We start from the raw sequence: 26,930 nt of genomic DNA, 5'->3' as shown, positions 1-26,930 counted from the left end.
GAGTTTATTATCTGCAAATAATAATAATCTCTTTTTTCATTTCACTCAAACTGTAGTTCCATGCGTAAAAACGCAGAGACCCTGAAACTCCCAACCCTATCCTTCAACCTCCTCTCCGTCTTTGAAATGTTTTTTTCTGGCTCCTAACACAATTTCACCAGCTTCCCATTTGTGTTTTCTGAGACCTTTCGCCATGAGTCACTTTCCTCTCGAACTGAAAACATTTTCACTGTTTCCCACCGCCTTTTGTCTTTTGAAAACATGTATTGTGTTTGGTGCAGGTGCGCAATAATATGCCCACTATTACTTATAATTTTAGACCAAAACAAGGAGATACTCACCTCACCATATCCTTCATAATAAAAAACGGACTTATTTTCGTCTATATCCCCTTTGTCCTCCTACCGTGTTGCCTCAGTCTCTTATATTATGTCTTTGGCACTTGTCAGTAATGGTATTTGCTTTAGACTTCCATAGGAGTTTGCCTATAAGCACCTGTTAGGCGTGTCTGTCTCTACATAACACAGTGAGAATATATAACTGAGCCTTCTCCCTCAGACTCGCTCTAAATACAAATGAGTTGCTAACAGTGAGACATCAGTCATAAATCAGTCCAAAATGTGCACACAGGCGATCTCAGTGAGTTTATGCAACACTGCAGATATACTTGCAAAAGCCAAACCCACTGTGCTGGAAGTTGTTTTGGTTTACATCTGTTAAAACCACATGCAGATGTAGGGAGCATGCAAATTCTCTGGAGTTGCTCACCTACCCTACTCCCTCCCTCCCTCCCTCCCTCCACTAAAAGCATCTCCCAGTGGATTACCATTTAGTTGCTGGGGTTATTTATCATTTTGCAGGATTGGTCCCCCTTTGCCTTCTCCCTCCAGCCTCTTTTGTTTTAATTGAGTTTATGTCCACTCCCTCGGGCCCTTGCTGTCTAAACTTAGGCCCGTGGTTGCGTCGCCCTGCAGAGCGGGCTGCTCTCAGGGTGATTCACTGCTTTGCCTCTCGCTGTGGTCACTTGGGAACGGAGCTGAGCACCGCAGAAGTGCTCACCCAGGTCCCGCTGCTGATTTGCCTAGGGTCAGTGGAGTCAGACGTAGAAGCACCGAGGATTAGGAGGCTGGTATTGAAGCATTGTGTCACCATAAAGCCTTCAGTCACTTCAGTATGAATGGTTTCACTGCTTGTGGTGAAGTGAGTAAACCCTGGTTTTATACCCTGACACAGTTCCATTTATGAGTCTCAAAAGGGATTTCGATGTCCCTCTATATTCTCCTCAGCGGTCCCTATTCAGCACAGACTGCGCCCTTTTTCCACACATTCACACTCCGGACAATTGAGGCCACCTATTCAGAGATATTTATGATTGATGTTTTGAGTTCTCTGTTTTCCAGCAGGGATGTTTCACCAACTCATTTCTCATGTCTCTTATTTCTGGAACAGGATGAATCTCCGCTCGCTTCATGCTGTCATGCTGCTGTGGGCCTTGTGCCCCAGTGTGCAGTTCCAGTGTGATAAATCACCCGAGACCAACAAACTGAACCTCTCTGTCAACTACGAGCTCCCAACGTTCACTGCAGACTTCCCCATCCAGAACATGGTGATGCTTGATGGGATCATCTATGTCGGAGCTGTAAACAGAATCTACGCCCTGTCTCCGAACCTCACAAAGTTGTCAGAGTACCGCACGGGGCCACTGCTTGCCAACGAGACCTGCGGTCAGAAATTGTCCAGCGCAAGCAGCGGCGGCAGGGTGGACAACCACAACATTGCTTTGGTGGTGGAGAACATTTACGACAAGGGGTTGTACAGCTGCGGCTCGGCAGACAATGGTGTTTGCCGCCGCCACGTCTTGGATGACGACACTAGCCCGAAAACCGTAGACGAACAGGTCTACTGCTTTGCTGACAGGGTGAGACAACACAAGGGTCAACCCAGCGACTCGGATGTTGTGGTCAGCCCTTCTGGCTCTCAGGTGCTCAATGTGGAAAGCAACGTCATCAAGTTTTTTGTTGGGAACTCTGAGATCCCAGGCATAGGAAACATATCGGGCAGTGCGACACAGCCTCATACCATTTCCCTGCGGAAGATGAAGACGAGCCAGAACGGCTTTACTTTCTTCTCCAACCGCTCGTACATGGACTTAATTCCGTCTCTACGTGGAAACTACTACCTGCGATACGTTTACTCCTTCCACAGTGGACCTTTCACTTACTTCCTCACAGTGCAGCGGGTGAACAGGGACTCCCAAGCCTACCACACCCGCATAGTCCGTATGTGCTCCTCGGACCTCATGATCCGTCGTTACGTGGAGATGCCCCTTGAATGCATCAGCACCGATAAAAGGCGACGCCGCTCTGCGGAAGATGTGAAGGTATTCAACATCCTCCAGGCTGCCCACGTCACCAAAGTGGGCAATGACGTTGAGCTGCAGAAGCAGCTGAAAGTGGAGGAAGGTGATGACGTCCTGTTCGCCGCTTTTGCCCGGGGGAAGCCGAACTCTCCGGAGCCGACCCCTAACTCAGCCGTCTGCGTCATATCCCTGAAACACATCAACAACATGTTTAAGATGTACATGCAGAAATGCAACACAGTAGACCCGTATCACTTCACTGGATCAGAGAAGAAGTCCTGCTACAATGTGGTAAGAACCGGGAAGGGGCGGGGCTTACTGTGCATGGGTAGCAATTGTAGAACTCCTACTTTGCATTTGTATTTTCTGAAAGGGAAAATGGAAATGTTGGTCTTTCCTCAACTGTCAGAAAAACACAATGAATATTTAAATCCAAAGCAAGATGGAAAGAAGACATTTGTCTTGTTTCCTCAAGTTTTAGAAGAAATTGGAGCGGCTGCAGTTATGTGTTATGGCAACCTCAACAATGGCTACTTCTATATAAATATGCATATATATGTGTGTATGTATATGTGTATATATATATATATATATATATATATATATATATATATATATATATATATATATATATATAATATAGTAACACTTTTTATGACTGATTTCTCCTTACGTTAGTTATAAGTTTGCAGACTGCACAAACTTGGTAGGTTACATTTTGTTTTATTTGTTAGTTAGTTATAGTGCATTTGGTACGGTCTATCTCGAGGTCCAAGTCCTTGCTGTACATTGCTAAATGCTTTGCTCAACAACTGTATATCAGACATTTACGTCGTTGCCTTTGCAGGTGAGCAGAGCATCATGAGGATGCGGTTTTACGATGTCTTTCAGACACATAAAATAAGCCTCTATCAGTCATCTGTTGTAAATGCATGGCTTGGTTTTTATCTTTGAGAGTTATAGGCCCTGGCTGTTTATTCCCTGCAGGCAGGTTGTCCTGCTGGCTGGAGAGAGTGTCTCAGTAACTGGGTGGTCTCAGGTTCAGGCAGCCAGTTTACTGAAGTCTACTGGACCTCTGTCCTTGTGTTCAAGTGTCCTTAAGCAAGACACTGAAGCATGACCTACTCCTGACTTGTCCCCTGACCTCTGACCCCTCTGGTTAAGAGCATACATGCAGGTCTGCATAAAAGCGACATGTGGAGAAAGAAATCTCTGACAATAGTGTGTTGAATCTGTTTTAAAAATCCTTATATGCCTGTTGATTGATTACCAGAAAGTGGAAAATGTTTTGAAGTTTTGGCTCTGTACAGCAGCACATTGGATTTTAAATGAATGATGATGGGGTTAAAGGGCAGACTCTCTGTTTTAATTTGAGGCTTTTTACAACCATATTTGAAGAACAGTGTAGGACTCTTAGCCAGGTATCAGGACAATGATCCCAAACGTACAGAAAAGACCAGTGGAAACATCATGACTGATAACTGGTTGGGTCAAAAGCCAGTTAAACGTGCAAAAAGACGATTAATTCCAGGTCTGGCAGAGCATCACAAGGGGAGATACCAAGTGTCTGCTGATGTATTTGGGTTGGAGACTTCAGACAATTATTTTAAAAGGATTTGAAAATCTGATGATGAAATATGATGGTTTCATTTAAAGCGCCCATATTATCATTTTCAGGTTCATAATTGTATTTTAAGGTTGTACCAGAATAGGTTTACATGGTTTAATTTTCAAAAAACACCATATTTTTGTTGTACTGCACAGCTCTCTCTCACTGCTGCAGATCCTCTTTTCACCTGGTCTCTGTTTTAGCTACAGAGTGAGACCTCTTTTCTTCTTCTTCTTCTTCTTCTGTACTATCTTTGATTGAACTCCCACATGCACAGTAGCTCAGATGTAGATCATGTCAGCTAGCTAGCTCCATAGACGGTAAAAGAGAGGCTGTTTCTACAACTTCAGTCAGTTACAAGGCAGGATTAGCTGGGAGACTTCTAAATGAGGGCGCACATGTAAGTAGTTCTTTTGTAGATTATGGTGAACTTGTGTGTGTTGTAGCAGTGCTTTGCTATTGAGAACGAGGTAGCATGCTAGCGTTAGCATTAGCATGCTACGAGCTAATGGTTGCGGTTAGCCAGCTCGTTTCGGCTTGTGACGTCACAAGCTGTGCCGATTTTGAACAGCTCACCCGGAGACTGAAGGCAGGACACATTCAGAAACCGTATCTCACTCAAAACAGCATGGATGGATTTTTTTCAAAGTTTTTATGCGTGTGGAAGCACCAGAGACACGAAAGAACACCCCAAATCCCAGAAAAAGTGTTTTTTTTTTTTCATAATATGGGCACTTTAAGTTTATTTAAATTTGTCCCATACATTTTGGCCTGTAAAACTGGATAACTATGTATAAATATGGCAACAGTTCCTTAACTTGTCATCTGATGTGGATGTTATCACCATCAAATTAAAGCTGAAAGTCAGCACTTTACCTCCTGGTCAATGCTTCAATTCATGTGCATTTTAATGAAGTAGAGCTGCAAAGGTTAATCGATTTAGTTGTCAACCATTGAAATTATTTGATCGATTAATCAGTTTGAGAAATTCTTTTACGGAAAAAGGTCTACGTTTTCTGATTATAGCTTCTTAAATGTGAATATTTTCTAGTTTTTGTACCTCTCTATAACAGTAAACTGGATATCTTTGAGTTGTGGACAAAAACAGACCTCATCTTCTGGGCTGAATCGAGAAAATAATCAACACATTAATCAACAATGAAAATAATCTTGAGTTGTAGCCCTACACTGAAGGAAACGTCCCCCCTTCCTGTGCTGCTGCAAGCCAGTTTTTACCTTGCCTGTAGTCACTCAGCTCCAATCCATCAACATTGACTCAATCAATCGGTTGAATCACCTGATCAATAATGACATGAAGTTAACTGCTGACCACCCGGCCAAAGACTCAATTGTCAATGTCAATATGTTTACCGGAGCTGAAACCCTCTCTGACTTCGTCTTTACTGAACCTCAGCATCAGTCAGGCAGTGGATTACCTTAGTCTCCTGGATATGTTTTATGATATATATATATATCTCCTATGTTGTCAAAGGGCAAGCACATACAAGAGTTGCCAGTGTTTTGTTTTTCATGTTTTATACTTTTTATTAAAAATGACATACACTTTACATCACAGCTTATCATTTTGAAAACAAGGCTTCTTTGTGTTTATGTTCATTTTGTATGATATGAAAATCAACAGACTATTGGAACTTTAAGTTGCATGATGAACAGCAAGACTACATTAAATGTATCCTATGTTTTCTTTTGTAACACACTTGTGTTTACATTCAGTCCTAATCCCCATTGTGTGTATCCTTGAAGCCTAACAAATGGTGAATGCATTTCTGCACTCATGAAACATTTGCAGAGCCATTTTTTAAAACCCTTATTGTTTATATACCTGTCTATATTGGCTAGTTGTCTTCTTCTTCCCTTCTTTTTTCCTGGTGCATTGCTTCATTTCTTGGCGATTTACCTCCACTACATGTCCATAAGTGGAATGGCATGACCGGTCTTCTAATGTAGGCACTGGTGCATCTACCTGGATGTACTACTAGAGCGCCACACACACAAAATAAACTGAATGGATTATACAACTCAAGTAAATTTGAAGATCCCACAAATTGATTTTCATACTACACAAAACAAAATGGAAACCAATGGCTATGTGGAAAGATAATATAAATCTAAAACTTTTGCATTGCAATTTGGTTGGCAAAAGTGTAAAGTATACATGATTTGTAGCTAGGGAGCTATACCTTGCAACACACACTCCTTTTAAGTTCAGCGCTGTATGTAGTGATCTGAAAGACACAGGCTGCAGTGAAGAGATCAGACAGACAGACATGACTAGTGACATGTTCTTAAAACGGATTCAAACCAGCTTTGCAAATACATGGTGGGTGGGTGTTTGGGTACATCAGTACAGTCCGTGACAGCTATCAGTGGCGGAGATCCACAGGGGAAAGTGAGGAATGCTGGGAGCAGGGGGGGGGGGTTCGGGGGCAGCGCATATCTGACTCTCGGCGATCCGTGATGAATGGCTCGGGGATAACAGGGCATCAGCAGCTGGGCGGAAGATGATCCCCTGACCCGCTGGGGCAGCCGGCCACACTGGCGAAGCCTCTTCCCCGCTCCCCTCGACCCCCACCTGTTACCAGCACCTGTGGGAAAGTGGAAGTCTCATCAGAAACACCAAAGAGCCTTTTTATCTGGGTTGATGTTTTCATGGGCAATCATGTCCTATGATCTTTCATTGACTTTCTAAGGCATCGCATCTTGTGAGTATTCACTCAGTGACACAGCTCAAGAGAAACCTTTTTTAACTCAACATATTTCAATTAGAGATGTCCTGATCAACTTTTTTTGGCCCCAGATCCCGATCCCTTTTTTTTATTTTTATTTTTTAAATATTGAATATCTGCAGATACCGAGTCCCAAGCATGCTTTATGCTTATTGGCTTACTGACGCTGATGAGATTTACTCCTTTAGGTATTGAAATTTGGTATTGAATGACGAGGCGTTTTTAGATACTGGATACTAAGGAGGAAAAGCAGTTGGTGCCTAAAAAGTATTGAATTGGGCACCCAGCCCTAATGGTGGGGCAGCTGGAGTGCTGCAATTTGGGCACTTTTGTCAGGTAGCATGATTTGGAAAACAAGTTGGAAATAGTTCAACATTTTGACAACTTCCAGGCAGATTGTCTGTCTCCTGGCGTCTTTGGTGAACAGATGTGAAAGGTTTTGTGTGATGTAATGCTGAACAGCGAATGTCCAAAAGTCAGAAACAGCTTTCGGCTGTGAACTGATTACTCACAGAGCCTGTTGTTGGGCTCCTGTTCACAGGATCAAAGCAAAAAAAATCCTGTTACAAATCAAACGACTAACACTTTGTGGCCGGGTTGGTTCAGTGGGTAGAGCAGGCGCACATGTACTGAGAGATTTATGCCTAGACGCAGAGGTCCAGGGGTCGAATCCGACCTGTGACGATTTCCTGCATGTCTCCCCCCCCCCCTCCCCTTTCTCACCTAGCTGTCCTGTAAAAAAATTAATGGTGGAAAAGCCCAAAAAAACTTCTTTAAAAAACTAACACTTCAAACTGCTCCAGCTTCAAACTATTTAACAAGAGTTGTACACAGTGACAAATGCTGGGAAAATCTGAAAACCCCTGAAAACCCCAAACAGTGATTGTCTGCTGCCACCTCTTTGACAGTGACTGGCGGTATGAAAACTGTTGTTTTGATCACTCAGAGAGAGATTGTGCTATTCCATTATTAGACATTCTTTCCTCTTGACTCACTTGATTACTGGGTTGGCGTGAGGTATGACATAAGTTTTGCAAGAGAGCATCTCTGTGCTGTATAATTATCAGAGAATCCTTCCGTTTCTAATTCTGACTCTGCGTAGCTTTAATATGTCTGCAAAAAACTTTAATTTAAACTATGCTGACATTATTTGTTTTTGCAGCTGTGCTGTCCTGTACCAATGATACATTTTACAATGATACATACCCCCAAACCAAAAACTAGAACAGTCATGTTTTTTTTTTTTTTCTCTGCAGGACTCATCAGAGACAAATGGCAAAAAAATCTGCTTTTTCAAATTTTGTTTGAGTGCAGACTTCCAAAAGCGCAGACGCAGCAGGTCAAGTGCTGAATCGTGAAGCCAAAAGAGCTTTTATCTTAGTGCTAAGCCGTTTTCCAAGTTCTCTTTTATTGCTGAAAGTCTTACGTGTATCCTCTTGTCTTCAGCTGCCAGGTTAAGAAACAAGCTGTAATGACAAAAGCCCATTGAACAACTGCCCATTTGATGCTCGTGTTGTAAGCCTGAAGTGAAATGATCTAATCATAGCACTGCATAATAGATTTATGACTTGTGTATATAGTGGCATATGGTAGGTAGACTTTCTGTTATCATGAGGATTGGGAGAGATGCGCGCGGCCATAAATTCATAAAAGGTGTAAACGCTTGGAGGAGGCATACTTATAGTAAGCACACAGGAGGTTATTTTTGTCGTTTGCTCCACCAAACTGTGTATTTGTGGTGGAAATCTCCCAATAAGGATCTGGATGAGGACGAAAGCCCAGCGTAAGAGCATGTTTGAAGTTTTTAAGTGGTGGTTGTCAGCTAAGACGTGCCTCTTAACTCCAGTTTAGGCAGCAAGATATGATAAATGTTGTCATGATGAGTGGCTCTCTATGGCTGTCTCGTGATGGATCAAATCTGCTGTTCTTATTGTTTCTGCTGGGCCATTTCTGTCTTCACTTTCATGAAGAAACTGGAGACTCAATTGCTATTCTTAGCATGAGACGTTAAGTATGACTACTGATTCCTGTGCTTTAGTACAAAGGTCTTCAAAAGGGGGTCCAGGACTCCTAGGGGGTCCTCAGAGTCATGCAGGGGGGCCACCAAAGTATTGTTCATATTTTGAAAGTAAAAAAAATAAAGGAAAATGTCTTAACATGAATCCAACATATTATTAGCAAATATAAATCAGCCAATTTGTGAAAAAAACACATTAATGATAGGCTTACTAGCCTATAGGTAAGGTAGTCACTAAGATCCAGATACAGGTCATTCTATTCACTGTGCCACATGTATGTTTAACATTAAAACATGATTCATAAAATCATGGCAACAATTATTTAATAACTTAGTATTCTGTACACTATAAAGGTACGGCATGTATAAAGGCTTTAGGCCGCCATACACATTATTGTAGGCCCAGTCTAATATGAAACTCAGTTTTATACAACATATGTAGTAGGGGGTCCCTAAAAAACGTTGAAGACCCCTGCTTTAGTAAAAATGTAATTATGCTACATTTCTAGGTGCAGTTTATTTTTCAAATCTTCTCAATTATATCTATTTGTAGAGGCAGAGGCACATACTCAAGAGTTCCTATCAAAAAGGCCTCAGTTGTTAGACTTAGAGTCCATTCTATTATTAACAAAGGCCACATGGAAATGAATAATCACTAATCTTGGTAAACACACTAACAAATTTGAGTACTTAATGAGGCAGTTTGATACTTTTAACTTATTATTTCCCAAGCATGAATGCCAAAACTTGAGTCAAGTAACAATTTAATGTGATTCACCGATTTATTCTTGAACAAATATTCTTATTTTTTAGTAGCTTTCCACCTCTCATGCCAAAAGCACTCTTTAAACTATTGATCCGACCCCCAGAATGAGCTGTTGCCTGACAGTATCGAGTGTAAGATACTTTTTGCTGGGTAATGTAGTGTGCAGAGCCATGGCAGGGATCTGGAGTGTCCCCAACACGCGTCGCCTGGCACCCGTTCCCATAAGTCTATTGAGGGAGCAGGAACATTTGAGACTAAAAATAAAGATCAGCCACGGGTCAAAATTATCATCGGATTACCATTGATTCCAGAAAAACCCACCAAATGCTGATTGCTTTTAAATTGAATCTTCGGCCTGATTGATTATAGTGTGTGTAATATAATTCCAGCTGGGAGACGCTTTTGACCGACAGTCATTTTAATTAGCCCGCCTGTTTTAATGAACAAGCTTTAGACAAGCAGCCACAGATGCCCATTGATTTTATGTTATTCTGTTAAGGAATATACTAATAATTTCTGATTATGAAATACAATAAAGATGCAGTTATGGGACTTCCAAGATATATTTGGCTTTGCCAGTCAGTTGTTTGGTCACTAGATAAGATGGGATTTCATTTTATTTGCACATAAGAAATTAGCACTTAGCACTGAGTAACAGAATGTAGGAGGAGCATGCAGCAGAGTTTTTGCCTGTTGCTTTATACAGCATTAATGACAAGATGCACTGCATGCATATGCAACTCTTAATCAGCTTATGGAGTTTAGTTGTGTTAAACATCTGTAAAAGCCACAGCTGGGATCTTGATGGAGGTCTAGTGGAGTATTAAGTATGTGCAAATACTGTCTACTTTTGACTTTGATTTGTTCTTATGTGTCTTCATCCTGTGTGATGTGGCCACTGTCCACTCTGTATGTATGGTACACATTGTGTTTTCCTGAGGTTGCTCCAGTTTTCCCACAATTGATGCTTTTGTGGAGTTGACATTATTCAAATTAAGGGTCTTAAAGATAGTGGGTATCTTATGTATATAGGGCAATGTTAATACAATTGACTTGACTAGAAAAACAGAAATGGAGAAATTATTGACTTGAGAGTTAAACATTTAAAAAAATTAAAAAAAAGAAATCTCTCAAGTCAGAGTTAAGTCACAAAATGGCAGTCTATATCCACGTAGTTCCACTTCCGGGATTGTTCAGGTGCCGCCGGAAATTCTGCCGGATGTGCCTCTTTTCGGCTGGATGTCCCTCACCTCTGCTTTTCTTTGTGTTGTAATTTTAAACTGTGGTGGATTTGTGAGGACTATGGTTAACTGCTCCTCAGATCTCTGCAGGGTAAATCCAGACAGATAGCTAGACTATCTGTCCAATCTGAGTTTTCTCAAGACGATTGTGATTGGTTTGAAGAAATGCCAATAAACCAGAGCACGTTTTTCTCCCATCCCGGGATGCTGTGTGGACTAGCCAGACCCTCCTCTACAGCGCTGTGGAGGAAGGTCTGGCAATGCTAGACTACAAAAATGGTGACTTGAGAGACATGAAAGAAAGGGAAAAAGGCTCCAGTTTTGACTCGGTTAAATCCCAAACAATAATAGATAAATAAGACAGTACCAGGTAGGCCTTGCATAACTATCGACTGTACAGGATGCATTGAAAGGACGTGCAGCTTTTTTAAAAGCTATTAACACAGATGCTGTCTTCTTTTAATGGTCTGCATATTTCAGGTGCGTGCAAGACATGCATCCTGACTTGCAATTTGACTTGACTTCTCTTAAAACTTGACTTGGACTTGCCCTAAAAAGCATCAAAAGCACCTGTGAAAATAGTTGCTTTTGTTTCCAAATTTCTATTTCTGTGACATACTGGGTAAGTAAACAAAAGTTACAGTTGCCTTTCAGCTAAGACACTGCAAACTGCATATATCAAAGCCTTAAACATCTACATGTTATAGGAGACGTGCCGTAATAACTGAATTTACGGATTAATCAATCATCCGTTTAAGTGGCCCTAATATTTCATGCATTCGTTGTAGTTTTCCAGTGACAGATGATGAGACCTGCAGCAGCCTGACAATAGATAGACTTAATACGGTGAATCTCTCAGTAATGCTGCTGATTCAATGGGTTCTGCTGTGGATTTTGGCCCCACATGCCCGAGCCTGCTCATGCCATCACTAAACTGGTATTTGTTCGCTTGAACTCTCCCTCTGCATGAAACACAAGTTCAACAGTAGACTCTCATGGGGCTGGTACACATAACATCAACATTACCGCCATCTAGAAGTAATATTCTGAAGTAATGAAGTAAGTAATATTCTTTTTTAGATGCTGCACAGCAGATATTACACCCCAGAAAACATAAGTAGAAAAAAGATAAGTTGAATAATCATTTTTTATGTTGGTGTAGTCCTATGATTTTTGACATTTTGTCCTAAAAGACTGTACTACAAGACAAGACAGTTGGAACTTGCATGATAAAATACAGAATAAACATGTTCTACTGTTGGCAGCCAGAAAATGCATTTCTGGAAAGCTTCTGTTTTTTATAAGTCACCACAGTGGATTAAGATCTCAAACTGTTTTTCATTTCACTTCCAGGACATAAAGACATGCAGGCGGTGCTCCATGTACAGAGACGTAGATTTACAGTATGGAGAAACATGATTACAAAATGCAGTAATTAAAGTAGATAATTTAACAAAGTGTGAATCAGAGAGAAAACTCCAAGATTTCTACAAAATTTGTCCCGTAACTTTTCAAAAACATTTAGAAACCCAGAAAATATGAATCATGTTTTTCAGTTGTGTGTTCAGGGCTGCCCCCTCTTAGCCGATTAGTTGATTAATCGGGCATTGTGGTCTTAAGCTTTCTTATTAGTGATCTGATTAGTCATTTTTTGTAATGCTTTTTAATGCAGTATGACTTATTTCCAAGAAACCTATGAGCAAATCTTTGGTAAATGCGAGATTTAAAGCTATAGTGTGTTTCTGTCGCCCCCATGAGGAATTCTAAGTAATGACAACAACACTGTCGCCGCGTCCACATGATGCAAGCCTTCTGTGACCGCGCACAGCCCCCACCCCTCCTCCAAGCTGTTGCTAGTAGCCGAGGAGGACACGGAGGATTAAAAAAACATGATGGACTCTTCAGAAGAGGTCATTATCAACCCTTGTTGGGTTTTTTTTTCTAACATTTGTGACGCCTTTTTTTCACAATTTGTCTTTGCTTTTTCCAACGTTTTACATTTTAAAATGTTTCTTCTACACATTTTCAGTGCTTATTTCTACGTCCAATATTTTCTAAACAAAAATTTAAAACGGGCCAATGTGACCCGAAGTCAACACAAGGGTTAATTTTCTGCGTGCAAAAGTCAACGGAGGACACCATGTTCTGAACATAGCCATGCTGCGAAATCCAGAGAGAGTTATGTGGAGCTGATAGTCTTAATTAGCTTTGTAGCAACTCATTTGGCAATGGCTTGAATGGAAAGGAAAGCTTTAAATGGGGTGTTTTCGCATGATTCTTTGTGCAGTTTTACAGATCTGTCAATTAAATCAACTAATCGATTAGTCGACAAAATCATGCGTTAGTCGACTTAGAGTTTCTTTAGGCGAAGACAGCCCTATTGGACAGTAAGAGTTGCTGATTTCCTGATTTGGAATCTACCAGGCACAGTTGTTGATGGATGCAAAATGTATTCTTTCTTATGTTTTATATCTGATTGCGCATAATAAGAGAAAATTATCTCTCAGATTTGATGTCTGTGGTATGCCACACCAGAAGCTAATTCTTCCAGGATGAGCACAAACATAAAAACGATGAAAATTAGCACTGAGGCATCACTGTCCATCCCGAGGTTTTTCACCCCAGTTGCTCCAGAGATTGTGTCCCACATGCCCGAGCCTGTCCATTCCATCACTAAGCCGGGTGCAGAACCCATCGGTGCTCTCAGTAGGTGGTGGTGGGGGGGTGGGGGTGGGGGGGATACGGGAACCAACAAAAGAATGAAAATACTACGTTCCTGTCCTGTCCTGTCTTTTTTACTCCTCGTAAGCCTTCATTTTGATAAAGAAGACCAATATGTGTGTGTAATGAGATTGGATCGTCTGGGTTTCAGTAGCTTGCTTCTATCTCATAACACACACTTTTACAAAGATCTATGTACACAAACACAGCAGAGTTAGACAATTTGTGGATGGATCAAGCTATATTTTTGGTGCTTTTATTTCTATACCACTTTTCTTAACAAGTTTACAAAGTACTTTCCATAAAACGGCATATAAAAACCAAGAACACAACCAACAACAATGAAGTAAAATACAAAAAACAGAGGTATCATAAACTATAAAACTCCTAAGAAAATAAGAAATATATATTGTATGTATACATACTGTACATACATGCATCTGTACATACATACCTACTGTACATACATACATCCACACATACATATAGACCTACATGAACATATACATATACACAGATATATTAAGTCAAAAATATATATTAAGTGTCAGATTAGCTGACATTAAATCTGTAAAAGCAGCAAATAATAGTAAATGTAATGCTTGGATAGTTTTTAAATATTTTAGAGCTGAAACAATTAGAAAATTAATGTATAAGTCCATCGACTGACTGAAAATGATATCGTAAAATTCCAGCTCAAATGTGAATATTTGCTGACTTTCTTAATCTTCCATTTATTTAGCTAAACATATTTATTTTTCTTAACCCCTAACCCTTTCAATCTTTATTGATCTGACAATTGACAGAACAAGTGATTAATCAATTATTAGAGAAAATAATCAACCAATAATGAAACTAATCGTTAGTTGCAGCCCTAAAATATAAATTTCTGTGTTGATTTCAGGTTTCAGTAAAGACTTTTAGCAACAAAAGGAGTAAATAAAATAAGTCAGGAATACAAATACAGTAGTTGGCAGCTTCAGTGCAACAATTAGCCGTATCAGAACACAGTTCAGTCTGTTGTGAGATCCGGTTTATTTGTAATAGCCTCATGGAAAACAGCCTTTGACCCGGCACACTCTCATTGGTCATATGGTGATATGTTTTCAGTGAAAGCTGGCAGCTGTGTGCCCTCTGTCCCTCCACCCTCTTGTGGGTGGCTGCGTCACCTTGCAGCCGTGTCTAGACAGGTACCTGTGCGTGAGCACCCACATCCAGCTGCACAGCACATCAGGAAAAAAACACTTACTTTATTCAGTAGGGGTGTTGAAATAATTCATTGTTTCGATGCATGGCGATGCAGTGACGGACCATAGTCGATGATTGCTTAGTCTATATCCTTCGCGTTCCACTTCTGGGATTGCTGCGGTGCTGCAGGAAATTCCGCCGGATGCATGTATTTTCTGTTTCCTTCTGCTTTCTTTGTGTTATGCTCCTCATATCTGTGCATTGTAAATTGAGACAGCTAGCTGGACTATCTGTCCAATCTGAGTTTTCTCTCGCACGACTATTTTACAGCAGCTCTGTGCGGAGTTTAGCGCCGCCTTTGACGATTGTGATTGGTTTAAAGAAATGCCATTAACCAGAGCACGTTTTCCTCCCATCCCGGAATGCTTTGTGGAGTAGCCAGACCCTCCTTCAGCGCTCTTTGGAGGAGGGTTTGGCAAAGCGAGACTAATGATTGCCTAATGATGGTACTTGTTGATCATGCCTGCTTCAGTGTTCAGACTCCGCTACATTCAGGAAGTGTCTTTTTTTTTTTTTTTTTTTAAGAGCAAATACAGTAAAAAGGGAAGTTCCTATATATCTGACTGCTTGAATTTGTTGATGAAAACCATGTATAGCAATATATGACAATACTGAGGAGGTGACCCATTGTGATGCATCGTGATATATTGAATCGATTCGAATCGTTGACAGGACAATCGTAATCGAACAGTGAGACCAGTGAAGATTCACTCCCTCCACATTATTCAGTTTAAGGCTGTGTTCCGTGCTGCAGGGGGGGGGACACTCAAAAAAACGCCGTGTGCATTCCGCGGTGGCCAATCATGTAACCGGCGATCAGACTTGTCAGTGTGTTTTGAGCTATATGGTTAGAGGCGGTGTGAGATTCCCATACAGTAAACAGGAAACATCACTGGCTCTATCGCTGCCGCGAGAAGGTTTTACAACACTATGAGGGTAAAAAAACGAAACGCAAGCCCTGATCTGCCCGGGAGTTTGTGTAATAGCTGAATGTTTCCTGCAACAACAAAACACTCACTGTGTCTCACTCGTCTCTTTTTTTCCCCTCTCCCCCTGTGAAATAAGCTGCCTTCAAGTGCGGTCGGAAACGTTGAAATATGAAGTCTAATTGTGCTTTGTTAGTGAGGTTTAAGAACACAACAGGATGTCGCCGCAACATCCTGCGGAAAATCGGCGGATCGCTTTTCTTGGTGTGAATGCTAGAGCTGGGCGATATGGAGAAAATCAAATATCACGATATTTTCCACAAAACACCTCGATATCGATACTGTAGGGTTGACTATTGGTGCTTTCACAAAATATTTTCACAATGATATTTTTTAGCTAGAATAGTCTGGTAAATTCAGAAAATGACATCACTTTACTGTAATGCAGCCTTTAAAAACAGGAAAAGACAACACTTATACCATATTACGATATCCAAATTCTAAGACGATATCTAGTCTTGTATCACAATATCGATATAATATCGATATATTGCCCAGACCCAGTGAATGCCCACTAATGGTGTGATGCTAAAGGTCACCGTTGAAAAGCTGTGCCAACCGTGACAAACCAGTTTGATTTGTGCTTTAACGGATCATTAATCTTTCTATCAAGGTTTTACCAATGATCACCATTCAGAGTAACAGATTTCACAATGCTTTCGTACAAGATAAAAACTGTCACACATGGATTGCAGCAACTTTATTACAACATTCTGTCCTCCTCAGTAGGATCGCGTCAATGTGAGCTTGTTCATGTCTGCAGGCATTTTCCTGGATGGTTTTCTACATGATTTCACAGCCACTCAATGTGGATGTTTAGTTTCGAATCCACAGAGTTAATGATTAGCCCAGGAGTTCGTTTTTTTTGTTTTGCTGGAAAGCTGAACGTGTGTGTAAATCCTTTTGCACAGGCTTTTGTATGCACATCTTATCTGTGTTCCCTAGATAAAGACTAGAGTAGTAAATGTGCAAACCGCCAGTGCCCGCAAGATGTCTTCCAATAAACAGAGTGGGAAACTACCACCAGCCGACATCAGCCAACTACTGTTCAATTTAGGCCACAGCTGATAAGATGTTTAGTGCTAACTACCACTCTTTTTGGATAAACACCTATCACTTGTGGGTTTTTCTTCTCATTTGTCACTTTTCAAATGGGTGATTTTGCTGCTTTTCTCTGTTTCATATAAGTGTTTATTGAATATTGTGGGGGGTTTTGAGTGTTAATGCAACAACACTAGCAGTTAAACAATGTCAATTTGGCCTCTTGGAAGTTATTTTCCATATTTATTTCCCATTTTTTCGCTATTTTGTTACAATTTTATAGACAAAAGGATTAATCCTTCGTCAAAAACATCATCAGTTGCAACTCGAAACTTTCAAACATCTTTCGCTGTGGTTGGCTGATGGATAAAATACTTTGTGTCCGGCCAATTACATGAATTGCCTTGGTGATTATTGTTGCCTAGTCATCTTTCTGTTTTGAAACAAATGCAAGGTAAATGAGATATCTATCTCAAATTCCATCGTGCTGACATACTCATCTCTGACTTGATGTTTGAAATGCTTTCCTTAGCAGCACGGAGGCGTTTGCCAGCAGTGCGAGAAGACATTCATGATGCACTGTTTAGTGTCAAATATGGAGGAGCTTTGCTCTGCTGAGCATATGAGTCAAGGCCTCCGAGCTATTTCCTAATCAGCGGCATGCCTCCTTCTCTTCTATTTCACCACATGGTGATATCCTGCTCTGTATTGAAATGAGGCGTGTGGATGCTTATCTGTCATCCCCCGCGCTCTAAATGACGGACCAAAAGCAATCTCCTTTTCTCCTGCTGCTGTCCCGAGCAGCGGCCTCACCTCGACCCCGGATCGCTCTCATTTCCTTGGCTCTGGATCCTTCATCTTTTGTCGTAAGTTCTCAGTCTGGCCCTGTGAAACGCTCATAATCACAAAGTTCACTAGAGCAGCAAATGGTCCCGGCAGGACTGCGGCTACAGGGGAGACAGAAATGAAATCTTACCTCATCTCCATTTTTTTCAATCTTTAGTTTATGCAGTAAGGAGTACATAAAAAAAAAAAGGCGAGGTGTAGATTGTTTATGTGTATAGTCTGGTTGATGACTTGGTCGATACCACAAAAGAAACATGGACAGAAACTTTTGGCCAGTTCATCCTGTAGAACTCAGTGTAACCCTTGTGTTGTCTTCCTGTCGACCATGAAAGCAGAAATCAGGAATTATTATTGACTAACAGTTAAGATCAGATAATGTTGAGTGGATCACAGACTGGTATGTCAAAGTTTAGTCAATATACGATAGACAATTTTTTCCTATTGCTATGCAATTGAATAAAACACCCAAAATGCAATGAAAGTAATCCTTCATTTTACCTGTGAAGAATGTTGTATGGGTTCTATACAAAGCACATGTTATTTTTGGGCAATTTGGTTTGAAATAAACCCATTTTTCTGATATAAAAACTTTGAAAAACACAAGGGTTAAGCAGAAGTCTCAGAGATGGATACCTCAAATAAAGCACAAATAAAACCAAAACCACCTATCATGTCTAGGTAGCATCGAGTAAAAAAAAACAGTGACCACCTACATTTTCCTAACCAAATGGAAGTGGACAATGATGTCATTCCAGAGGAAGGTCTCACCTCAGATCTGGACTAATCCACCCTATTCCATTTAACCAGTAATCCCCACACAATGCCAGCAAAGGATTATGTGGGAATGTGTTCTTAAGTAATGGAGGCAAAGAGAGAATAAACCCGCCTCCTCATCTCTCTATACGCACACTTGTATGACTTTATCAGTCTGCTGCGCTCCCAAACAATGCACCACAAGCTATCTAGTCAATCCCTAGCACACTAATGTCTCTCCAGGCTTTGATCTTATCCTCTTCATCGGCTTGAATCATATTACAGGAGGAAGGCAAGCTCACACCTGAGAGGGCTGAGTAACTTTTCTGGGAACTGGATGCTGGATTTTACGGTTAAAACCCTAATTTGTCAGCAGCTGGACTCTGCCTAGATTATATTGGTTTAACAAGTGAGAAGAAAGTCTTAAAAAATAACTCAAAAGTTGCTTTCGCAAAACAGCTATTGGCTATTTTTAGTTTTATGGGAATACAGAATCAGTTTTTGTTAGGTTTGCAAACCTGACTAAATTGCTGTTTTTGTTGTTTTGGAGGATACATGACTACCAGTTTGCTTTCAGGTCAAGAAACCATTGTTATAGTTAGGTTGGTTGCATCACACACCTTCAAGTCTGCACATTTTTCAAAGTTAAACATGGAACCGTGCCCTCATCATGAAGTCAGTGTACTGACCTTCTCTAGTCCTGCGCATTAGATATTCTGGCTACAGGCCTGGTGGCTCAGTAAGTGAGCGCAAGCAGATGCAGCAAAATTATTCCTAACCCGATCCCTGAAGATCTCAGATATACAGTATGTGTACGAGAGTGTTAGAAGGAGGTTGAGCAACACTGCAAAGCCAGATGCCTACTTCCAGGGGTTTTACAAGTGTGAAAAAGTAAAACAATGATGCATTGTTGCACTCCTGGTCAGCTCTCTGAGGACAGTGGCAATGCCAATTTGTTTGCTTAGTCAGGCAGTATGGAGACTCTGAAACACATGACAGGCTGCTACCTGCAAGCTGTCACGACATGCAGTGAAATATTGACAATGACTTCATAAAGATCTGCATCTTTTAAAACCCTGTTTGTTTTCTGTTTTGTTGTGTTTTGATGATGTTTGGGCTGTTTGTGTGTCCATGGGATTTCACTGTTATATTTAGCTCTGTTGGTTTCCGTGCAAAGCTGCTGGAATATTACATTTACTTTTCTGTGTCACTTGGTGAAAAGGGGTCAAATATGAAAGGCCGTGACACTGAGCAATAAAAAACATTCCCTCTAAAGGACATATATCTATATTTTAGATTCCCCACTCTTGCGCTGTCGCTCTGCAGTCATTTGTTTTGCTTTCTTCATCTGGTTCTGAGATCTACGAGTACGAACACAGTTTTTTTGCCAGAGCGCCTGCCAGAGATCTCATCTCATCCAGTACTGTGCTGAGATGAGGAGGCCCGGGTGTCCAGACCTTATGCTGACCCTGGCTTGATAAGCTGTCTTGCTCCTGAAGCGCAGGCCAGTGCTGTTTACAACCTGAGGTTATCTGGCTGTTCCTCAACGGCTGCTGTTGGGCTGCGGCTCTCCAGCTGCTGTTTCCCTGCCTTACCTCATGTATGAACAAGGCCCCCGCAGTTTAAGCAGTCTCCAAGACAGAAAATTGCCCCTCAGATCTGACATAAAACAAGAAGCAGAGAGAGACACTTATAGTCATGAAGGCTGTATGCTTTAAATGGTAGTGATAAGGCCAGAGGAGCTGTTTTTGGCAATTTCTGCTCACAGTGAAATCTTCAATGTGCAGTGAAATCTTCACCGTGTAGACTCTGCCAAGTGTCTGCACCGGTGGGTGGATTTGATTATTCCAGACTGCTAGGAAGCAGGAATTCTGGAACAAAAAGAGATTTGGCTGAATAACATTGAAAAATGCCAGTTTTGTGCATATCACTGCTTCAAATTGAATGTAGCATAAAGGGACCATTATTTTGAGATTTTCCGTGAAGCTGTTATGGCTGTGCACGGCAGAGCAGCTGTACGTTTAAACTCCACTCTGAATGTAGCAATCAATGGGGGTAACGCTAATGCTAATAAAGTCATGCGTATACAGTAGATGATTGGTGCTAAATGTCCGAAGCAGCCTCAACATTAAATCACTCCCCACCCCTTTACGTTCATGTCTTTCTATAATAAAGAGCACATGTAGGAAAGGCAGCTGCTTTAGTAAATACGACTGATCGCTCTGCTTAGCTGCCAGATTGTTGATTGATCTGACCTCAGAAAGACATTAATGCTCTAAAATAATATCCTGAGTGAGTAATATCCAGGCTGAAAAAGCAAAGCAAGACATGCCGCTCATTTGCACCCTAAAATTACCCAGCTTCATAGCTCATTTAGTTACAGAGCAGTCTGAAAGCATTAAGACAGGGTGGTTGGGGCTGTTTGCATCCATATTCATCCACAATATGCTTGTCGACCTTTTTACCCTCGGGAGCTATATATAAAAAGCACTGCAATACCTACACCATTTATCTGATGTGAAGTGTTTCCCTAATTTATTGTGGTGAAGGCAGAGATATCAGAGACAGATATCTGAAAACCTGTACAAATTAAAGCCAAACTATCTGCATGGCTAGATACCACTATCATAGCTTTTCTGGGTGTACTGACCATTCAAAAGCTGAAAGCCAGCACCTAAACCTCAAAGTCATTGTTTCATGTCAAAAGTTAGAGCAGTGGTTCCCAATCCCCGATAATTCAAAATAACAATACATTTTGGAACTTTATGAACAATTTTAGACTGTATTTATGCCGTAATTAACTACAACTTGGAGCAGTCTTTGTGCTGCATCTTTCATCATCTCTCTCTGTCACTCCCACAACAACATGATACTGATTTTATTTTAAACTACGAGTCAAGTCAGTGGTCCACACACACACACACACACACACACACACACACACACACACACACACACACACGTTTCGAGGCAGATATCTGCCTATGAGATCTGCCTCAATACAGGTAAACAACATTGAAGAAATAGAAGGTGCATAGCGAACATTAATACTAAATGTAATCCAAAACAACTGACATGATAAAACCAAAGTCAAAGTAATGAAATATGAAGTTAAGAGAAAAGGAATAAGATCAATAATAGTTTAAAAAGCAGTGGGAGAGAGGTCATTACTGCACAAGGTTAGTGTGATTAGCCAATCATCACTGTGTGCTCATTCTTTTAGACAACAAGGGGGAGGGGGGGAGTTGAAGAAGAAAATAAATCCTGACAGAATATAGAGTCTAATAATACAAATACAAAGATTTCAATTGGTGCTGGTACATATTTGTTCTCTTACAGTTTGTACCCTTTGGGAGCAAATGTGTACCCCATTGGACAATATTGGACATGAATGCTCTTGGGCTAAAATGTATCCTTCGAAATGGTACAGGTTTGGCCTTCAGAGCCGGGGTTCTCAAACCTATCCCTTAAAGCTGCGCATCTGAATTTCTTTTAAGGTTAGTGGTCCGGAACGATGGGCAATAAATAATAAAAAAAAACTGTTACATGGAATTTACCTTTTTTCCAACTTCTAGCAGTAAAAGTAAGGGCGTTTTTTTTGTTGATTTAACATTTCTTTCTGCTCACTTTGAACGGGATTTTTTTTTTTTTACTTTTTTCAGCTTTTTTTCACCTTTTTTCAACGTTTTTTTTTTTTATTTTACTTTTTCGGGATGTTTATATTTCCTTCCTGTACATTCAACGTCCCTAATAATTTATTGATCAATAGAAAATGTATTTCAAAATGGAAAACACTTCATAATGTCGAGGGCTGGGTCCGGATTGACTTGCCGTTTGGTCCGGATGCAGACCTTGGTCCGGACTTTGAGAACCCCTGCTTTACAGGCTACTGCCCCAGTGACAAGCACGTTGTACCCTGTGATGGCAAATTTGTACTCAGTACAACGTGAGAAGCAGTCAAAAATAAAGGTTCATTAACCTTTTTTTTTTTTCTGTAGTAGAATACGCTTCCTGCCTCACTTAGCCAGTAATAACCATCATGAGGGCTCCTGCCACAGCATCCTCACAGCAGATGTCACAACTGTCGATGTGACCTCTGTATTTAAACAAATAAATGTCTTGGAGAAACGTGCAAGTCCGGTGGGAATGTTTTACTGTATGTCTGATGCGGAAAATGCAAGCCAAGCATGACAAGCCTGGGTTTATATGGTGTAATGTATCTCATATGTCAGGAGCTTTTATGAAACACCTAGGATAAGAGCTGCATGGATGTAACCTAATATCAGTCGTCAACGGAAAAAATCTGTTTTGTAAATACCATGGAAATTGGCCTTATTGATTTCATTTCTAGAAACTCATAGAGAAATATCTCATCTTTATCTGAAGGTAAGAATGTATTAAGGAGTTGACCTGGTCTAATTCTCTTTGATCAGCGGACTGTAACTTTAGCTACTGTGTCAGTCTGACCGAAATGATTTGCAAGGCAACTCTGGAAAGCTCATCTGAAGAATGTCCTGTTGCCGTTAAGTAGAAGACGTGGAATCAAAGAAGTTCCCAGACAGAGCAGAAATAGTGTCTTCTGCCCCCCCCACATCAGCCAACTCAGCAGTTCATCATTCTTCCCCTTTGAATCATATAAATCCCAGATCTCCGTGAAGAAGAGGAGGAAAATATGTTGACACATGCAGGAAAAGAAGTCGCTGTGTCAAGCAGCGATGAAAAATCCTCCCTAACTGTGTTCTCAGAGATGATATTTTAGTCTCAGAGGCAGAGGAGACAGAGGATGCAGAATCATCATTCACTCAGCCAGGTTTCATACAGTTGGTGATTTAGTGGCACATTGTTCCTGTGTGGGAGAAGCCTGGAGAACACACAACTAGATTATTTAGCTGTTATAATGGGCTGTGCATTGATGTGTGTGCAAAGAGGTAAAGGAAATAGAAAAAAAGAGAGGAAGGTGGTCAGTCAAGAGAAGAATTGACGTGGGGGTTGGGAGGTTAGGTGGGCGAAAGGGCAAAATTGAACTCAGGACCGGCCCGGAGGAAAGGGGGAGAAACACAGAGAGGCTGTTTAGACAACATTTTCATGAAGAAACAAGATCTTATTTTCAGTATCTGGGCTGAACAACGGAATATCTTTCTGTCAGTGATGTTTGAGGATTCTTGCTTTGGCGAGGGAGAGATTTTGCACAGTAAGTGATTTTGTTTTAAAAGAAATAAAGAGTTACGCAAAGATCTGTGAGCTATTTTGGATGGTTGCAGTTCGTGGGCAGTGCATCATCGTGGGCAACAAATAAAACGCAATTAGGCAATTATCCTTTGTGTGAAAAGGTCAGCTAATGGGTTAAAGCTATGGTGCGTAGTTTCTGAACTACGCACCACTACGCTGTCTCTAACAGCACTGTCGGCACGTCCACATGATGCAAGCCTTCCGTGATCGCGCAAGCTTTAAGGATCGGCAACTTGAAGATCTTTGGTTCAGTTCAGTCACTTTATTATCCCAAATGGGACACTTGATATGCAGTCAGGAGTGAAAGATAAAAAGAAACGCATTCAGACAACATACAAATAGACAGGACAACAATACAAAGACATGAGTACAAAAAAGGTTTCCTGTATGTAATACACACAACACCATTTATCACCACTGGAGCAATCTCTAAAAACATAAAAAAAAAAAAAAAGCAAAAAAAAAAAGCACTACATTACATATGCAAATTAAGCCGAGTTATTGCACATGGAACAAAGGAGTTTTTACTCCTATTGCTCTTGCACCGAGATACTCTAAATCTGTGACCTGAGGGGAGTGTTTCGAACTCAGAGTGAAGGGGGTGGTTTGTTCAGTCTAATATAGACCGGGCCTTGCGAAGTACTTGCTCGTCTGGTTGGTTTAAGGAAGACTCAAGGCAAGGCAGCTTTATTTGTATAGCACATTTCAGCAGCAAGGCAATTCAAAGTGCTTTACATAAAACATTAAAGAGCAGTCAAAAACAATTAAAACATTTTGCGAAATAGAATATAAAAACAGCTGAAATAGAATAAGTCAGCTATGAAATACAAGAAGGGCAGCACGGTGGCTCGGTGGTTAGCACTTCTGCCTCACAGCAAGAGCCACTGCAGAGTTTGACCCCCGGTCCGGGCAGGGACCCGGTGTGTTCTGTGTGGAGTTTGCATGTTCTCCCGTGTTTGTGTAGGGTTTTCTCCGGGTGCTCCGGTTTCCTCCTACCGTAAAGACATGCATGCTAGGCAACTACAGTTGAAAATTAGCCATGGTGGGGCATTTACAGAAATGTTGATTAATGTGCATTGTCCTAATCAAATAAATAAATCTTACAATAATAAAAGTTACAGTGCAGTGTAAGAAATGAAAAATGACTTTAAAAAGGCAGCATCAAACAGAAAAGTCTTCAGCCTTGATTGAGAGTTGATTCAAGCAATGTAGTATCGCACTTTATAAAGTTGGGGGACTCAGATGGATGTAGCAGAGGCTGACTGGTTTTTACTTTTAGTCCTGGTATGGTCGATAATCCAAAAACACTGGATCTGGAAAGTGAACAGTGTGAAAATCAGCATACAAAGCATGTGAAGGAAAAAGCCATTTCTTCACATGGGTGTTTATCTGACGATGACCTTGTTGGTTAAAGTGTCCCATCATTACATTTAGGATTGGGCATCGAGAACCGATTCCTACTTGGAGTCGTTTCAAAAAGTACGATTCCAGTAGAATCATTTCTTTATTGGAATCGTTTGGAGGATTTGGTTTCAAATCCGATCAGCGCTTCCAAATTTAACATGCGCAAGTTTTGGTTTCCGAAGCGGCCAGGCGCTTGTTGTGTTGCAGCCTTGGAGCACAGTAAGCAGCGCTCTAGTGTGGTTTATTTTACATTGAAAAAGCCCTGTAAAACTGCAAACCACCACTGAATCAAACTAAAACTAGGCTTGACCCGTTTCAACTCCACCCCTCAAAGAATCGGAATCGAGAATCGATGAGAACCGGAAGTGAAAGGAAGAATCGGAATTGGAATCAGAATCATTAAAATCCAAACAATGCCCAACCCTAATTACATTTCGGGTTGCTTGCAAAACTGCTATCACATTGCTTTACATGTGTTTATCTCAACATTCATACATTCAGAGCTAAAAGACCTTTCAGTAGTTGCTACTCGCAGCCTCAAATGCTGGAAAATGAGAGTGGTGGAATTTTACATGAAGGATGTTTTTTGGAAACCAGTGATTTTAGAAACCTCCAGCTTACTGCCCCGCTGCATCAAGACGGCCACAGTGAGTGACACTATGAAGACTGTCATTTCTAAAACTGTGTCTGTTTTGGAAAATATTCATACATGCTAAATTAATCCAAGATCCCAGCAAAAGCTGTCCAGTTCGGAATCAGATGTGTCAAAGGGGTTTAAAATTGTGTCTGTGGAAAGTTCCCACTGCAATCTTTAGCTATTAGACTAAACACTGCACAATGATTACAACATACCGGTTATATATTAGTAATATTATCAGTACTACATCACCACTGTTTCTTCAAAACAGCAAAGTCCAGATGTCATGAAATGATAATATGTCCCTACAGTTGTGTTTTCACATTTCTGAAAAACTGGTGAAGTCTAATTTTACTATAATCTCCACATATTATTCTCCCTGTCTTCTGTTGGACCTGTTTATGTACGAGGCCCCATTATAAACAAAGCTGCAGTCCTGCCTGGCGTCTGGGGGGCCACTCGAGGGCGAGGCCAGCTGCACTGTGAGCGCCAGAGTCTGTCCTCACCCTATTGTCAGCTTCTCTCTCTCCCTTAACTGTCCCTAACACCCTCACAGTCCCCTGCAGCAACACACACACACACACACACATAAACACACATTAACACATGACTCCATGCACATGGTGCGACCAGCCACCTGCGTACTTAAACACACACACACACACACACACACTTCACGGTAATTACAGCAACTGAGAATCAGGTTGCAGAGTAACGTGCACCGTAAGTCCAGGTGGTGTACTGTAATGCGTGCCCCAACATTACAACAATGCACATACACGCACACAGACCTATTTGTGCACTCAACATTCCTTTGCATTTCACTTTCTCTAAAAAATGCATTTCCACACACCCCAACGATAACCAAACCTCTCCGCTGTCTGGAGTGCACAATTGCACATGCACTCCGTCGGTCAAAGGTCTGTTATTCCAGTGAGAGAGCCAGCTGAGCGTCAGACAGACTTTGTCCATGTGTGCAAGTCTGCTCACTCGGGCTAAGCCTTCGCAACACGATGTGTATTTTTGTACATTAGCAGGAGAGCCTTTACCCTATTTTCGCACAGCAGTGACAGTGTTTGTATGAAACCCTCTCCTTCCATTAACCCAGCTCATGGTTTACAATTCAGGCATTAGTGTGTCTATTCACATGAGACCCAGGGGCCACAGTAAGAGCATGAAAACGACATTAGGCCACGCAGATCACCTTTCACCCCCTTCTTGACTCTTCTGAGCAGTGCCGCAGGGTTAAGGAGCCCCACGACACCGAAACCCTATCGCCATGCCGTTGTTTTGGGGACAATGGCTGCTGGTTAAGTATGGGGCAAA

At 41.2% G+C, this 26,930-nt stretch overlaps 1 protein-coding gene and 1 long non-coding RNA gene across 3 annotated transcripts in view; one reads left to right on the top strand and one right to left on the bottom strand.

The window, feature by feature from the left end:
* Positions 1–26,930, top strand: part of met (MET proto-oncogene, receptor tyrosine kinase) — a 90,251-nt gene that overhangs the window by 315 nt on the left and 63,006 nt on the right. For both annotated transcript variants that reach the window (XM_078256500.1, XM_078256499.1), the window contains exon 2: positions 1,450–2,650. In XM_078256500.1, coding sequence (XP_078112626.1) covers positions 1,451–2,650 — 1,200 coding nt within the window. In that variant the 5' untranslated portion in view covers position 1,450. The remainder of the gene's footprint in view (positions 1–1,449; positions 2,651–26,930) is intronic.
* Positions 5,845–15,201, bottom strand: LOC144521864 (uncharacterized). The gene is made up of 2 exons (XR_013502363.1): positions 14,710–15,201; positions 5,845–6,574 (listed from the first exon to the last, which is right to left on the bottom strand). It is a non-coding gene; the product is annotated as an uncharacterized LOC144521864 (long non-coding RNA).

Source organism: Sander vitreus, chromosome 8 (assembly GCF_031162955.1).
Source record: "Sander vitreus isolate 19-12246 chromosome 8, sanVit1, whole genome shotgun sequence".
Classification (NCBI taxonomy): domain Eukaryota; kingdom Metazoa; phylum Chordata; class Actinopteri; order Perciformes; family Percidae; genus Sander; species Sander vitreus.
Note: the sequence above shows the minus strand (reverse complement) of the source record. Positions and strands in the feature narration are given on the sequence as shown.